The 16,904-nt window shown below is 42.4% G+C and overlaps 1 protein-coding gene and 1 long non-coding RNA gene across 4 annotated transcripts in view; one reads left to right on the top strand and one right to left on the bottom strand.

Moving 5' to 3' along the window:
* The window catches only part of LOC137863444 (uncharacterized), a 32,997-nt gene that overhangs the window by 7,466 nt on the left and 8,627 nt on the right, over nucleotides 1-16,904 (top strand). The gene's annotated exons all lie outside the window — the stretch shown is intronic.
* Nucleotides 6,415-15,373, bottom strand: SERTM2 (serine rich and transmembrane domain containing 2). Its single transcript, XM_068696536.1, has 2 exons — nucleotides 14,547-15,373; nucleotides 6,415-9,651 (listed from the first exon to the last, which is right to left on the bottom strand). The coding sequence occupies exon 2, from the start codon at nucleotides 9,163-9,165 to the stop codon at nucleotides 8,887-8,889; it is 279 nt and encodes a 92-aa protein (XP_068552637.1). The 5' UTR covers nucleotides 9,166-9,651; nucleotides 14,547-15,373; the 3' UTR covers nucleotides 6,415-8,886.

Raw genomic sequence — 16,904 nt, 5'->3', positions numbered from 1 at the left:
ACAGATATGATTTGTGCCAGGTGAAGCATTTCTTTTCTTACTTGAGCTCAAAGATGCCTGAACAAGGAACAGGGGGCAAAGCATGTCTGGCTGAAATCTCTTGCTTCTGAATTTAAGCAATACAAATGCAACTTGTTTTAAATTTTCTTTGGGGCATTCTGTTTTTTCTTCAGACTTCTCAGACAGATGAAGTCTTGAGGATACTTGTGGGTACTAAGTATAATGACATATCAGTTTTAAACTGAACACTGTGCTTCAGAAGTGGCTGCAATAGGAGGAACCAGCGTGATCTCCCTGGGTTTATATAACAAAAATGAACACCAATTACAGTGTAGTTTTTCCACTGGGACTTAGCCCATCATTTTGTCTAATTATAGCATGAATCCCACAATGGAGAAAGCCCTTCTTCTGTAAAGAACTAATTCCCTTTAGATATGCTAAAAATCTTAAGGAACTCTAATTATAATACATTTCTCAATAGATAGAGAGAGCCAGAGAGAGTCTGTGCCAGCCACTTACCACAGGGAAAAAAGAAAAAACAAAACAGAAAAGAGATAAAGGACTACCCCGGGAAACAAGGAGGGAATACGAAGTAGTTTGTATAAACTCCTCTCCTCCTTTATCTACGCTCTTAAGAAATATAATGACTTCTCTATGCCTGAAGGCATTACTGTCAATTGAAAGCTGAGAGATTTATTGACATATACTTAAACAATAATGTTGAACTAAAGACTTGGGAAGCAAATGGCCAAAACCAAGTTTTACTATAATCCTAAGAAATGTTGGGACACTCCAAACTAGCTTGGGTACCCAGACTGCCCAGTCAGCTTTGTGTTATAACTTCTGTCACCAGACATGTTATATCACACAGTGGGTTTCCTGAGATAGAAAAGGGAAAAACCTCTGATTTCCTCACTTCCACTCTTATTTTTCAGACCAAGTTTCCGTACAGATTTGGCTGTGTTTCTCTAAACCTGAGATAGTTCATTAAACTGCATTAAGCTCAGCTGAAGGTTATTCTAAAGACTGATGAACGGCAAAAAGTCATCATAGAGAAGAGCTGCAAAGCTTCTTCAGCAAAACAGAGGATGATTATAGATGAGAATGGCAAAGAATAGGCTATAGTCACTCAGGGATGAGATAACCACACGTATGCATGTCACAAGACATCAGCTTATTTTCCTGATGTTCTGTTCTGAGTTTTTAAATCTGCAATATTTAATAAAGACAGTGTTTAACATTGAAAATGCCTAAAATATGCCTTCCCCAGCTGTCCAGTGTAATTGAGTCCAAACTCTTATTTTCATTCAACAGAAGGGTCTCATGTCCTTATTAACACTGAATGAAAGATCTTCCAGACTCACTTATGAGAAAGAACAAACAGCCTTCCCAAGAGGAGGAGGATTTCACGTTGTATTTATTTACAGGTTGGTCTACTAAAAAGAAAAAAAATAAAAGAAAGATGATTACTGTTGAAAGATGATACCTGGGGAAGTGAAAACCCTGTATAGCTGGAACTAATCACCTGAGAGACAGACAACAGCTCTCACTGCTTCCTGTCCTTGGAGACATTTGTTTGCCATGTTTGTCTTTCCTTGAGGGAAACAACTGAGGTGATTTATACATGCACAAAGGCAAAATCTCCAGAAAGCAGACAAAGTTTAGTAACTCAGAGGTCTTCCCATCTCAATAACCCCAAAGTCAGAGCATGAAATAACAGTCCAGGGAAGCTGGTTGGCTTCTCATTTTACCTTTAAATTGCATTCAAAGAGCACAAAACTTATTTAGATATTTTTTTGCTGACAATTTCCTGTGTTCTTTCTTAAGTGGTTGACACAGTGATATCCAAAGATAAGTGGAAGGAAAAGCACATGGAGCAATCACAGACAAACCATGGACAGCTGAGTCCCATTTGCTGTACCTGGCCAAAATGCAAGGAACTGCTTGTTGAAAGAGAATTTCTCAAAGCAGGTTGTACTTATAAAAATAATCTCATAGTCAGTCTGCATTCCAAAGTCTTTGGCTGGCAGTGTAACATTGACTCTTTCGTTTGGTTTGGCTACTGCTGGTGTCTCAGAGTCTATTGCCTGCTGCGAGAGAGGTCACATTGCTCTAACAAATAAGAAATTACTACCCTCTGCAACCACACCATCCCTTCCCAGCTGGTATGACTCTGCTTTATCCCCATAGGGGAGACGTATGAAGGTTTGTGCAGTTACTTGTGGTGGCTGCATATGTCAAGATTAGCTAAAATCTAAGCAGCCACAGGCAATGTACCAAAAAGATCATCTCTGCCAGTAAGAGAATAATTGATTCCACAGTTGTTTTTGTTTCTGAGAGTGCCACTGTGTGGCTCTTCTGCCTGTTCTTGAATTCAGAGCTGAATCATGAGTAAAACATACAGTGGGAGAAAGCTAAAGCCACACATCTGTGAACACATCTACCCGTAACAGACCTTCCTTTGCTTTGCATGTCTATTTCAAGGATTGCTGTTTGTGTTATGGATACTTGTGTGTCTGCATAAAATGGACACTCTGAGCTAAAGTTTTAATTGTAAGATACACACTAAATACTTACTCTGTTGGCTGCTCGTGAGGTGTGAGCCATTTCAGCGATCTCGAGTTTCCTCAGCAGGAGAAAAAAGAGGCAATGATGCTGAACTAATCAGTATTCATAAAATGCAGAGGCTTATTCAAGCCTTTAATTGACAGGAGTGACACCAACTTAAAGGTGTTGTCTACAAGCATTATGCCTGAACTGTGACTTGCTCACGGATAAGGAAGGCAGCTTTATAGACAAGGGCCTTCAAGAAGACATCTGGTCCAACCCACTACCTCAAAGCCAAATCAGCTCTTCCTAATCTCTTCGTTATTTCTGTTGTCCAGTATGGGCACTGAAAACACTGAATTTCCACTAAAGCGGTATTCATTTAGAGGTGTTTTAACAATTCTAAACCAGGCAAAGTATATGCTCTGTCAGGATATCTTTCCCAAATTGTTTCGCTGTGAGTTATTATTCAGCCTGATGCCAGCTGAGCTTGTCATGAGTGCTCTGTGGTGCCTCCTGCTAATGGAGATGCAAATCCTTACTGAGCAGTTTGAGGGTGGAGGTTAGTAGAGCAGTGGGGCAATGGTGTATCTGGTAGGGAATTGATGCATAGTTGTAAGTCAAACAAAGGAAAAGCAGCCTCAGTATTCTGATCACAGGGGCTCCTTCCAGAGCAGCTTGCAGTTGTGCATATGGCAAATATTGCTGTGCTGTATTTATTTGTCAGCTGTCCCTTCAGTGTTGGTTATGTTGTACAATAAACAGCTTTGAAATTCGGGATGTAACATGGCACAACCTTAGGCAAAATGAAAGGCGTTCGGAACGCTTCTCTTTCCTTTCTCTGTTTTGCTGGATGCTTTCAACAACAGCAAGTCACATTTCTTTCCCACTAGGTGCCAATGTGAAGTAAGTGCGAACTGGTACACTGTTATCACCTGGACTCCATATGCTGACAAAGTCATCACCAAAAGGGCTGTTCTGAGATTTTCCAAGCTGTGGAAGCATGAAAAAAATTTGTGAACAACAGCAAACCCACATCAGTTTGATTCTGTTGTGACAAGCTGTAAGATTTGCCAGTGAGCAGCCTCCTCCTGACTCAGATGCGAGCTTCCTGGGCCATTACCTCCTAGTCCTGCCACAGCTATTTGGACAGGTTCCTGGTAAATTAAAGATTATGGAGTAACATTATAAAAAGTGCTGCACATTAACTGCAATGAGCATGAATTAGGTTGAATTAGGGTTGAATTAGTTTGAATTAAGGCAAAAGGAATAAAGTGGAGATCTTCCTTGTAAATTTTGCTTCAGCATTTGGCACCAAGGTCTATGTTTTTCAAACTAGTATTACAGGTTCACATAGAAAAGTCATTTCATTGCTACCATAGTACTGGAAACACCTACCCATGAGTTCTGAGACAAAGACAGGATTCTGATACGTGCATGATGTGTAAGGGACATGGGACGAAGAGTGGGAAGGTGGTGCGAAATGTCAAAAAGCCTGTGATACATTCAAATCCAGCTCGTGGCTTTACGTTTTCCTGTAAGTGGAGCCCTACCTCCACACTCACTTGTCTACACAGTTCAAAGTCCCATTTGCTTCTGAATGTTCCCTGCCTTTTAAAGAAGAACTTGTCCATCTAAAGTCAGCTCACAAGGGTGCCTAGGGTACATAGGAACATCGCAGATAGGTGCTAGCTACGTGATCCTTCTGTAATGCTGGTAGGTACGTGTGTTCTTCATAAAACCACGAGTAAACATCAGCCAGTAGCTATTGAGGTGCAAGTGTTTCACGACTAGAAGAGGAAAGGGCTTCAGGACAACAGCCAAGATTAAATAAGAGAAATTTCTTGCTAGTGGAGAGCAGATTTTAAGTAACAAAGAAATTTGCTGAGGTCTCATTTGACTTGCAGGTGCCTCTATGTTGTACCTTAATCGATTGCTGTTAAATGGGACTCTGTGAGTAGGACTTTGATCTTGAAGACAGGATTAATGTAGAGAGAGTCAGTTTCGGAAGTCTGTGGCTATTAGCTTGATCAAATTATACTTTGAAAATGGGTTAATAAATCTAGAGGAGAAGGAAGGGAGGGAAAGGTCTTCTGAATTATTCATAATTTGTTTCTCTGTTGACAAGTTTACATAGAAATGAAATTCAGGTGAGAGAATAGAGAGTGTAATTTATTAATTACATATGAATTGGACAGACCTCTCCCTGTTACATCAAGATCTGCTTTCACAACTCAGCATTGCCTATGTCTGGACAACTTATTTATGCTATCTGATAAATCCAAGTTATCAAAATTCAAAATCAGTATAGGTGTCCCCCATTCTCCGTTATCAAGGGACTGAGGGGAAATTTGCATATAGAGAATTTTAGAGATCAAGTGTGCAAGGAACCGATTTATCAGTAGTTTTTTTTTTTTTTTTTTTTTTTTTTTTTTTTTTTTTTTTTAATTTTTTTCCCCTCCAGGGTTTATTCTTATATCTATGCTTACAGAATGAACTTCAGCAATTTTTCTGGTGTAGACAAGACATACAAGTAAGTTTTCATCATTGCTGACAGTTAAATGGATGTGTAACTTCACATCAATTTTGGGTTTCTATACTTTTTTATCTTATTTCAAGTAAAAGCAAAAAAATATCCTTTGGGGGGCCCAAAGGTCATAACTCAGCTGAATTATGCTGTTAGTAAAATTACATTCTTCTCTGCAGCCCTGTGAGGATATGATAATATAAGTTTATGTTTATATATTCTGACAGAAAATGAATATATTCTAAATACCATCCCTGTCTGCTCAGTATTCAAGGGTTTGTTAATGCAGGATAGTCATGAACATGGATAGAAGTCATGTGGATGGGATTACCCGAGCATAAATCCCGTGGCATATATGTGGTCTGCAGAGTTACACTGTAGTCAAAAAGTGTGGGAGGAGTCCTGGTACCTCCTGGATGAAATGCCCTGGGAGATTTGGGAGCGGAGGTGGTTTTCTGGTGCTTGTAGGTTTACCCTGACCTCACAGTCCCACCCCCAAGGAACAGGAATGCAAATTTGCTGCTCCTTCAGAACAACAGGTGGCTGTCTTCCCCCACAGGTGCAGGATGGAGGAGGTGATGAATTTACTAAATAGTCATATTTGTTTCCTGTCTAAATTGTAGCAAAGATGGGAGCAAACTGTCTTTGTTCAAGTACTGCGTACAAACACTGATAGGGGGTCTTCTTACAGAGATGCCCCTGAGGCCAACAATTAATTTGAAATCTATGGCACCACCTGAGCCAATATCTGCACATAAGCTTTTCTCTCAGATCCACACATTGAGTGCATTCTGGAAATAGTACAGAGCAGTCAGTGACTCACCACTGATTGTAGTACAACTCCTTATTTTTGTAAAAATAAAAAACTAATTGACTGTCTCTAGCAGATGGGTAAGTGGGAAGGAAACAAACCGGTGGAGGGAAATGGTATAGATGTCACATCTACAGACCCAGAAAAATCCATGCAGAAGTTACAGTTACCATTCTTGTAGCCAAAGAAAGCCAAAGCCTGCTAAAGCCCACTCAGCAAACACAGAGCAAAACGCCCCAAGTCTTTTCTCAGAGGCACCATATCTTCAACTTTACAAATGAGAATGAAAAGGGGGGAAAGGCACGCTTCTGTTTTTAAATGGGAAATGTAGGCTTTAAAATTTGCTAACATTGTGCAGACAAATGATGCACTCTGGGACTGTGGACGTATCAAGTTGGAGTGTTTGAAATGGAGCTTTACCGAGGAAAATTTGCCATTTTTGTCTTAGAAGATAGGACTGCCTTCTTTTGTAGTATTGTATAGAAATACGGTTTGCCTAATATATGATGTGATACAGTGTAATGATAGATCAAAATGATTGCTATTTTGTTTACAATACATTTATTGAATGAGTTTTAAACAGTTAAAGGTGTCTTCTGAATTAACAGAAGGCAAAAACCCAATCCTGACACCTACTTTTAGGGGCTTTTCAGCTGAGACCAGAGCAATCAGAATGCGGATCCCAGCTCCGATTCTGATACTATCATTTTCTATTAGTGGGCCTGATATTTTTTGTTAATATTTGAATCTGTCCTGCAGCTTCTTGGAAATAAAGCTTTTCTACAGATAGTTGTGCTGAAAGGTTAATGTGTTTTAGATGCTGATTTGATATGATAGTTCATTAATGATTCAAGTAAGCTATAGCTTTCAAATTGTGCATCAAGAAAATTGAGAGGCAAGCCAGATGTTGAGCCTGAGCTAGTCTGCACCCTGATGGCTGAATGCAGGATACATACCAGGCCATATGATCTGCATATGTTTCTGTTACACTTAAATGTCATTGACTAACTTAGTAGCCATCTGGCTTAGGTGGATTAATATTCAAATCGTCATCACACAGAATTTGGGCTCTTGTACAGTGCTGAGAGTAGCGTGAAGCCACCAGTATGGTTGTGAAGCCACAAGTGTGCTATATTTTCCTTGCACAGTCAACATGCTATTTCACAGATTAAACCTTATGTGGGGATTAATGGTGCTATTCAATATGAGGAAGCAGTTTTAAAGTATCTTCATACTAAATACATCATTGAAAAAAAAACTAGTCCTCCTCCCCATGGACCAACAATAGGTGGTATGGACGTTCCTTGCTGTTCTGTTCTCCCCACAGAACCAGCTAAAGAAGCCATGTTTCTAGTCCAAACAGCTCACAGACTTTTAAAGGTAAGCAAAGAACCAGGTGTACACAAAGCATCTGAAAAACAAGTTTTTGTTACTATCACAAGACCATGGAGTCAGTGTCATCTCTAATTTTAGCACTTTTTTTTTTTTTTTTTTTTTTTTTTTTTGTGGGGTGTGTACATTTCCCAGGCCTTTGGAGAGGAGGGAATTGGCAAAAAAGTGCATAGAAATGTGGAAAGTACCAGAGGTATAGCAGAAACAATCTAATTTGAAGTTTTTCTGTAAGAGGTAGCAGCTCTTCCAGAAGTGATATGCCATATTTGATTCCATCTTTCCTATCCACAGAAATGAAGTCTACCTCTGTACATCTTTCATGGGTGAGAGAATTGGGTCAGGCTGTTGTTCCATAAATTTAAGTAATCATTTTTTTCCTCACTGTTCCAAACGAGCCACCAGGATATCTGAATCCAGCCCTGTCTTTCAGTGCTCAGTTTGCTTTCCATCTGCATGTTCCCTACTAGACTATGTCCAAACCTGTTCACACTATTCATTATTGTAGTGCCAGGTCCTGGCATTTCTTCAGCTTTCTTTGGAGGAAAACAACTAAAAAAAGCTTTGGAAGAACTGATATGTGTTTTGAGACAGAAAACCCAACATGAATATGAGAGGAAATGTTATTCTGAATTTGTGTCTGTTAGGAGAACAATGCCCGTTTGATTCACAAACTTTACACTGCATTTTAATTACTGAGTGATACTGGGAAGGCTGAAAGATACAAATGTGTCTGTAGTCAGCTCAGTGAATATAAATGAGAGCAAGAAAAGAGAGGTAGGGTGTCTTTTAATATTTTTTCTCTACTGCTGCTCATTTTCTGCTGATGCTTTCTTTTTATTTTATACCTTTGGTAAAGTTTACTTTTATTTTCTCTTTCAAAAGCGACATCTCTTTCTGATATCTGGGATGCAACTGCTCAATGTATGGTGTTTAATGTCAGAAACCAATAGATCCAGCAGGTGATGAACCATTTGTATACTTCTGAAACTCTGTTGTGCAAATCTGCCATTCAAGTGGAAAAAAAAAAAAAGGCAAAAAAAAAAAAAAAGCAGTTAAGCAGTTTAAGGTTTTCCTTCCTGAATGGGAGAAATGTCTGAGAATTTCTGAACCACTGATCATTTCTTTATGTGCTCTTCATTTGAATAGGCCTTTTGCAGTTACATCACTTAACTTTGTTGAGTCATCTCTTTTCACAGCCAAGGAATTTAAAGGCAGAAAGACAGGCCACCAAATACAGGGTCCAGCACACATTCTGGTATGAATCTCTCTGTTTTCTATTTGTGTATATATATATTTGCTGTCATTCTTGTGACTTTTACAATTTTCTACAAGGACTTTTAGAGGGATATGAGTCTGTTGACAGTAGTAGGTTTCCATAATGTAAATTTTATTGAGGGTGTTGCACACATGTTGCCTGTAGTGTCAACAGCGAGTGTGTCCCAGCCAGTCAGTGTCTGAGTTGCATGACACTCACCAGCTGCTCTATGCTGCTGTTGATGGTTGTGCAATAAGTTGTAGGGCTCAACAGGCACACAGAGATTCTTTCCACCCCAATTGTGCTGAACAAAATATGTTTCATAAACACAGAGCCTTCTTTGCATCGGGGTCTCTAAGTTGTAGGAATCCTGCTGCGCATTTCCACATCTGTGAACTGCTGAGCATTCTCAGTGCTCTCTGGAGATGTGGTGATTGGAGAAACAACATGCTTTAGGCGCAAAAGCATGGTGAAAAGCAAAATGAGAAGGATAGCCAGAAGTGTTAAGAACAACCCCACGTAAATGTACAGGCTGGCATATTTATCTGCTGTTGTGTCTACTTCTGTAGCCAGCGTTGGAAAGTGGACACGGCCAGTCAGGTTTCCACGGAATTTGAAATAAATCTCAGTCATCGCTCTCTGTCAGCTTTGGTCCATTTTCCCGATTTATTGTCAAATTTCACGTCTTACCTCACCAGACTAAAAGCAGGTCAAGAGAGGAGACTTAGAACAGATGGCAGGACATCTTCTTAGTAGAATTCAGCAAGGAATGCTCCATCTTCTTGGTCTCACAACTGTTTCACAGAGTTAAGCAGACTGCATAAGACGGGGTTCTGTAAATCATTTTTCAAGATGCTCTTACAATGATAACAGGCACAAAACTTGTGTTTTACGCTGCCACCAAGCTTCTCTTTTGTCCTGAAAATGCTTGGGTCCTTCTTTCAGTAGGTCATCTCCAGAGTGAGCTTTCTGCAGCTTCTCCCACAGCAGGTGGTTTACCCCTGTATGAGCCGAGGAAGGTTGCACTCTTTTCTCTCCTAATCCACTTTAGGTTACTGACACTTGCTTAAAATACATAGTTTTGAGCTTCTCCTTAGGAATAGTCAACAAGTTGTCTTTCTAGAAGGAAGAAGCAGAAAGAGAGAGAAATGAAACTATGTACCAAAATAGCCTAGCCTATATGTGCTGTCTTTGGGTAAGAAAGGAGTTAAATCCCATGTTACGCTCCTGTGAGCCACCCAGAAGCACTCAGCCTTTAATTTTAGAGAAAGACCATGCAAATTTAAATGTTAAAGTATCCTCTGGTAATACTTACTTCTTACTCATGGGCAAAAAGAGGCCCTACAGTCTATGGAATTAAATGTCAGAGAAGAAGGGAAGACATGAATCTATCCAGAGTCCTCCACCGTGTGTTTCTTACTACTTAACAGGACCCCTGTTTCTGTTCCAGGGTGCACTCAGCAGGCAGCCAGAGCCCTCCGTGGCTCACTGAGGCAACCCTGCCCCAGGACACAACACTTCAGTCACCCCTGGCAGCAGAACATAACAGAAATCTTATTTTGTCAGTGCTGTGTCTTCTTCCAGCTGGGAAGAGAAAACCTAAATGCTGAAATTTCACTGTAAACAAAAAGCATCGTGTTCTGCTTTGATAAGACCAGAATTTCATTCTTAGCTGAAGCAAAAATGATAGCACTGAAACAACGTGATGCAGTCATTTGTAATGCTCACTATGTACACACCTACATGAGATATAAATAGATTAATATTAATGTGGTAACATATTGTGGCAGTCAGATTAAAATGAGACCTTAGGTCAAAATGCCAAAAGCTCAGATGCTTTTATTTCACCCAAAAGACACATTGCTGCAAACCATTTTTTACTTTGATGGGCCCTCAGTTTCTAAAATATAGATGTTTTATTGACAAAGCTTGGTTCGGTTCTCCCCATGCACCAATGTCTTGCTGTTCTTCAGAGGGAGGTGGTTGAAATCTGGAGGCCTGAGTCATCAGGGAGCTGATTTTCAGGCTTTCATTACAAGCAAGACAGACCAACTTTGGTTCATGTGATGGGGAAACATCTGTTGTGTTGAGCTTTTGGAGGAGGGATGCTGGGAGCTGTCTACTCTGTTTTTACCTCCCAACTTACCTTCTTGAGTATCAAAACATTTGAGAGGACAACAATCCTATTTAGGGAATATCGGGCCAATTTAGGGAATAGTGCTTGGTAATAGGCTTGCTGGGCTGGGCCAAATTGCTGATGGAAAACATTGCCTGGGGATTTGACTTCTGCATGGGCAGTGGATTTTGTGCTGTACTTTCTGTAGGAGGGTGTAAGCAAGCACAGCAGAAGAGGGGTGCTTAGTATTTTTCTGGGGCCTGACCCAACACTTTTGGAACCTTAAAAAAGTGGGGAATGGAAAAGAAGAATCTGTGGCAGGGCTCTTTAGCACATCTTCTACCAAAGTCAATGCTTGTATACTTCCAGTCTATCAACCTGGGCCATGACGTCTAAACTATCTGACCAGGATTGATCAGGTGCAGTCTCCAGCAGACATCAATCATGCAGGACTGGAATGAGAAAGGGGAGCAATGGAAATGAGAGGTTGATTTTCAAGAAGCATTCAGGCATCATCAATGTGATTTGCACTTCAAGAATCCCCTAGCTATGTTTGAAAAATCTCCCCTTAAACTCTCTTGGGCAAATAACAGTCGGGTTGTCAGGGTGCCTATATTCGGCAACACCTGTTTTTGCTTGAAAAACTGAAGTAACCCATGTGCATTGCATGTTTGCAGCAAGTGCTGCAATCCAAGCCAAAGCATGTTTTTTATGTGCAGATCATAAACTTCTCCAGAAAATAAGGTTTACAGAATACACAGAGAAAACAAGTACAGTACTGTTTAAAAAAAAATGCTTTTTTTTTTTTTTTTTTTTTTTTTTTTTTTTTTTTTTTGTGGAGGGGAGGTTACTGGCAAGAAATTGCCAGCCCATCCAAATCTAGAATATTCACAGAAAGGTTTGTTTCAAAAGGTTCAGCTTGCTGCTGAACAGTGTGGAAGGATTTTAAGTTTGAAAGCTTCAGTCAGGATGTACTGGGGTTTAGTTTGGGGTTTCCCTCCTGTACACACTTCAAACGTCTTCTGGTGATTTCTCCAAACAACTGTTTTCAGGATAAAGGGCAAACAGATTAATAACCCAGCCACAGCTCTATCAGACTGAGCCAAATAAAAACATCCTCAGATTTCAGTGATTCCTTTCTGCAGGTGACTTTGGGTGCTTTAAAATAAAATACTTCAGGTATATTAGATGTATTTGGTTTATACTGGAATATTCCTAGTCTTTCAAGATGGTTGTTTTCCTAGATGTGCAACCCCAAACATGAAGTAACCAGTCACCTGTGACTCAGAAACATGATCGTGTAAGCCTTTCTGTGATAATGCTAGGTTATAAGCAAGAAAGGTGTCCACAGAAATGTTGTAATTAGTTAGTAATACAGCTATTAAGAACTTGGTGGCCATTTTAATCTCTTTAGCTGATCAGAGGAGACGTGCAACACATTCCTAATGTAAGAAATAGAAGGTGTTGGTCGTGCAAGTGAATTCACAGCTAGGGTGGAGAGAGGTAGTGCAAAGTGTACTTTGGGGGTGAATGAGGGCTCATGAGGCCTCATGAGCATGAGGGCTTTGCCCTATGTGCCTGTGTGGATGCCTCGCCTTCCATGTGTCTAGAGGTCCCAGAGGTATGTCTGTGCTGAACCCAGAGACTGAAGTGAACTGAAGGTGCAGCTTGGGCCCCCACAGCCCTCTGCCTCTTGGTGACACAGGCACCCGTGTGGGTGCTGTATGACACTGCCCTGCAGTGTGCCAGTGACAGAGCAAGTGGTAAGTGTGCTTGAGCCTTCAGAGATAGGGGTTGTGGAGGTTTTGTAGTCTCTTTGTCTGGTCTCAAGATCTCCGGCAGTGAGCAAAATGAAAAGTAAGGGATCCATGTCTGCAAAACTCTTGCAACCTTGTTATATCGTCTGCGGCATTGACTCCAGCAGCAGGTTTAGTGCTGAGGCAGAAGTGGGGGGACATGAAGGTGAAGGTCAAGCTCTCGGTTATAGAGCAATACATCTTAATTCTGTGATTTTCCCCCTTTGCATATCTAAATGAAGATTGTTGCCTCACGAGGACTATTGTGTTATACAGAAAGTGGAAATTAGAGGGTATGAAGGTTACTCCCCATATTAAAGCTGTGTTCTTACAGTATGATTTCTCTATTGATAATGAAATGCAGCCAGTCTGGAATCTGACATATGCATGAGTTAAAGTGCAGAGCAATGCCCTTGCCCATCTCATCTGCTGTCTTACTGAGAGCAAAAGCCAGAGCTGGTTTCACTCCTTAAGGAGCAGAGAGCCTAATGGCTTTACTTCATAACATTAGGCTGCAGAATGCTAAGGACATTAATCTTAAGTTCAATAATTAACTACAAACCAAGACCTTGAATTAACAAAGCTCTACTGGGCTCTTATTAATAAAGGGCGCAGATTAATAGTAGAAAGTATTAGCAATGGGGAGTTGGCACAGCTTTCATTTTTTGTAGTCTCAACTGTAGAATTATCAGGAGCAATTAACTATTCAGGCTATTGAAAGCTGTGAAATTAACTACATCATTTCCAGAAATAGTTCAGTAGCTCCAGGCAACCCCAAAGATTTTTGCTTTTTCAGTCTACCAATTATCTCAGTGAGTGTATCTTTTTGAATATTAGTAGATTCAAATTTGCACACTCCCCAGTAAGGAATGTAAGCTTGAAGACCATAGAGACCAATGGCATGTGAACATAAGTGGGTACACAAAGACCTTGAAAAACCTGTGTGTAAAGCAGGTTGCCATTAGAACTTTGTATGACTCAGAATACTGGAGGCAAAACCTCCCTGGGTACCCCGAGAAGCCCCCTAGTCCATGGCCAGAGGTAATAAGTAGAGGTTTATCATAGAGCAGAGCAGCATAACTAGAGCCCAAATTCCCCGTGATCCAAGTTGTTGATGAAGGCTTAATCATTCTTCTCTGGCTGGACAATACATCCATTTCTGAGAAGTGCCAAGCACCACTAGTGCTCAGTAATGCTCAGCAGATACAGATCGATTCCAAGCAGACACTTATTTAGCAGTTTGTTCTCATTTTTAAGCAGGGATTAAACAACAACAACAACACCACAACAAGAACACACAACGTATTTCATTTAATAAAAAGACAGTAATGAAAATAGAAGCCCTAAACAAAACAACAGTAAGTTTTCTCTAGTGTGTGTCTCACTGAGACAGCAAATTTGTGAGCCAAAACTTCAGGGCATTGAAATTACCATCCTCCCTCTGCAGCTAGCAGGGTTTGGGGAACATCAGGAGCTCTCAAGATCTGGCCTGTTCTTAGGAAGCCTGCATGGCCCCTCTGCACCTTGTAGGTCATAGAGGAGCAGAGAGAAAGGAAGATTTTCCCCAGAACAGTGCAGACAACACAAAATGATTTTGCAACTACAATAAATGTCTCGTCTCGCCTACTCCCTTCCTTTTACTCCTGTATTCAGTTTAAGTGTCACTTGCTAGCAAGGCATCTTTGAAAGTACAAGCAACTTTTCCGAGTTCCCTTTTGCATTTCCACCCAACACTAAAACTGCTACAAAGAATAAAGTGGGACAGAAGAGAAGGATTACTCCAAGGCTGTTCGTTTAAACTGCTCTGTGCTGACAAGTGCAGAAAGGTTTATTTCTGAACACAGGCACTGCCGGGTGTGCTATGTCTAGGTGACCTTTAAATTAAAAATATCATTGAAGAAATGCAAACAAAGCATTAAAGTATCAATTCTGTTCCTGGCTTGCATTTTCTCCAGGGAGGATCTGAGGGAGAGGAAAGAGAGGGGTGTCTCTTCTTCCAGTGGCGGGCGGTGTTTTTTGTTCTCATGCTGAAGTGCAAGGTAGGATGTCAGGGTCTCAGCTGTGAGAGTGCATAGGAAGAGAACAGAATAAAGCATAGTTACCTTTCAGAGCAGGCAGGGGTGTTGGGACTAGGCACTAGAGCAGCTGTTTCACACCATGAGCTTGCTGGTGATTTATCTAGGAACATCTCCGCCCAGGTAGTGGGATTTATGCAGGAAAGGTTTGTTGTCTTACTGCTGGAGTCAGGATATTGCCGTTTAAGCAACAGGCGTGCCAAACGCACTTTCTTCTCTGCTCCTGAATTCACATGGTTTGCTGGCAGGGGTGGCTCTTACTCCAGGTCTTGAGATGGCAACTGACTGACCCAACAGCCCCAGTGCTGAAGCCCTTCCTTCGCAGGCAGCAGGAGAAGGGGCAAGGAGACTTCTCTTCGTGTGCTTCACCGCCTGGATGGAGGCAGCGTGCGGCAGGCAGTCCCCTCCCTCAGCAGCGGCAGGCAGCAGGCAGAACAGAGAGGATCGGGAGAGCTCCGGCGCTGCTGCATCTCGGCAGCGAGGAGGGAAGGGAGGGAGGCTGCAAGCTCAGCTCGCAGCAAAGTTTGTGCAAGGTTCTCCTTAACCCTTTCGTGCTTGCAAGTGGTAACCAAGGCTGAGCTGCCTGCTGATTGCGGAGTAAGACCTGAGCCAGGAGGAGAGGGTATCGGTTTCTCTCTCTGATTTTCTGGAAGTCGCAGAGGTTTTTGTTTTGTGCCTCTCAGAAAGGGTTAGCTGGGGAGGGTTCCCAGCTGGACTCCTGTCTGGAACCATGGACAGGTGTTGCTTCTTACCTGAACCCTCAGGATAGTCCCCAAGCATGGCTCTTTGGCATTGGTGCCTTTGGTGTATTTTTGCCCTTGTGTTTAGTGTCTGGGGAGGGCTCTGCAGCTGGATTATTTGCAGAGTTGCAGTTGCAGTTTCAAACTCCCTTGAGGACTCTGTGAGTAAACATAACCCCCACTTTGCTGTGTTGTGGATAAAAATGGTTTTCAGCAACTTACGAATGCATGAAGCACAATCTACCTTCAAGTTAGGTAATGTGGCCAGCAGGGCTAGGGAAGTGATTGTCCCCCTGTACTCGGCTCTGGTGAGGCCGCACCTCGAGTACTGTGTTCAGTTTTGGGCCCCTTGCTACAAGAAGGACATGGAGGTGATCAAGAGAGTCCAGAGAAGGGCGACGAAGCTGATGAGGGGCCTGGAGAACAAGTCCTACGAGGAGCGGCTGAGGGAGCTGGGGTTGTTCAGCCTGGAGAAGAGAAGGCTCAGGGGCAACCTTATCGCTCTCTGCAGGTACCTTAAAGGAGGCTGTAGTGAGGTGGGGGTTGGCCTGTTCTCCCATGTGCCTGGTGACAGGACGAGGGGGAATGGGCTAAAGTTGCGCCAGGAGAGTTTTAGGCTAGATGTTAGGAAGAACTTCTTTACTGAAAGGGTTGTGAGGCATTGGAACGGGCTGCCCAGGGAGGTGGTGGAGTCACCATCCCTGGAAGTCTTTAAAAGACGTTTAGATGTAGAGCTCAGGGATATGGTTTAGTGGAGGACTGGTTAGTGTTAGGTCAGAGGTTGGACTTGATGATCTTGAGGTCTCTTCCAACCTAGACGAGTCTGTGATTCTGTGATTCTGTGAAGGCCCCACAGAAATGAGGCAGGAGCAGCCACGGTTGGTGTGAGAACCCAAACTGTCCCGATCCTTCGCATTACCAAACCTTTTGGCCTGCATTTCTTAGCCCCCTGCACAAGGAAGGATGTTTTCTGTCTCTGTCCCAGTTCCCACACAAATTAATCTCTATCAATGAAAATTATAATTTGTCGTGTGTACAGTCCAGGAGGGTGCCAAGGGAACAAGGTTTCCTTTGCTTTATACGCTTTTTGCGTGGTGGCTCAGTGCGCGGGGCACAGATGTCACTTTGGGTTGCGTTGCAGCAGGCTGCTGGGTTTTGCCAGCTGGAGGTGAGCGGCAGGCAGGCAGGGTGGCCACGGTTTGCAGCTGCAAAGCACCGAACTGCCTGCAGCTGCAGCCAGCCGGGTTTCACGCAGCCTGAGCAGCCACGATCCGTGTCCCTTGTGCCCCAGCAGCTGGGGTGGCTGGAGGCACTCACAGGGTGAACCTGACCCACGGGCCTGTGCTGGTTTGTGGCCAGTGCCTGGAGGTTGTTTTTCCCAGCGTGTGCTTGGGGCACTGGCAGCAAGGTTCCCTTCTGGTAAACGGGTCCCACACGGCTTTGGGAAAGGGAATTTCATTCTCTCAGAATAGCTCTCCTGCTCTGCTTCCCCATGACCACACTGAGGAAAGGGGTCAAAGGGTAATGAAACACAGAGCTGCTCAACTCTTTCATCCTCCTGGGATGGAGGGGTGTCTTATAAACCCATCTTTACATGGGCTTCAGTCCCTGGCGCTCACAAGCACATTGTATTATTGCAGCGTTG

The sequence above is a fragment of the Anas acuta genome, chromosome 13 (genome assembly GCF_963932015.1).
Source record: "Anas acuta chromosome 13, bAnaAcu1.1, whole genome shotgun sequence".
NCBI lineage: Eukaryota > Metazoa > Chordata > Aves > Anseriformes > Anatidae > Anas > Anas acuta.
Note: the sequence above shows the minus strand (reverse complement) of the source record. Positions and strands in the feature narration are given on the sequence as shown.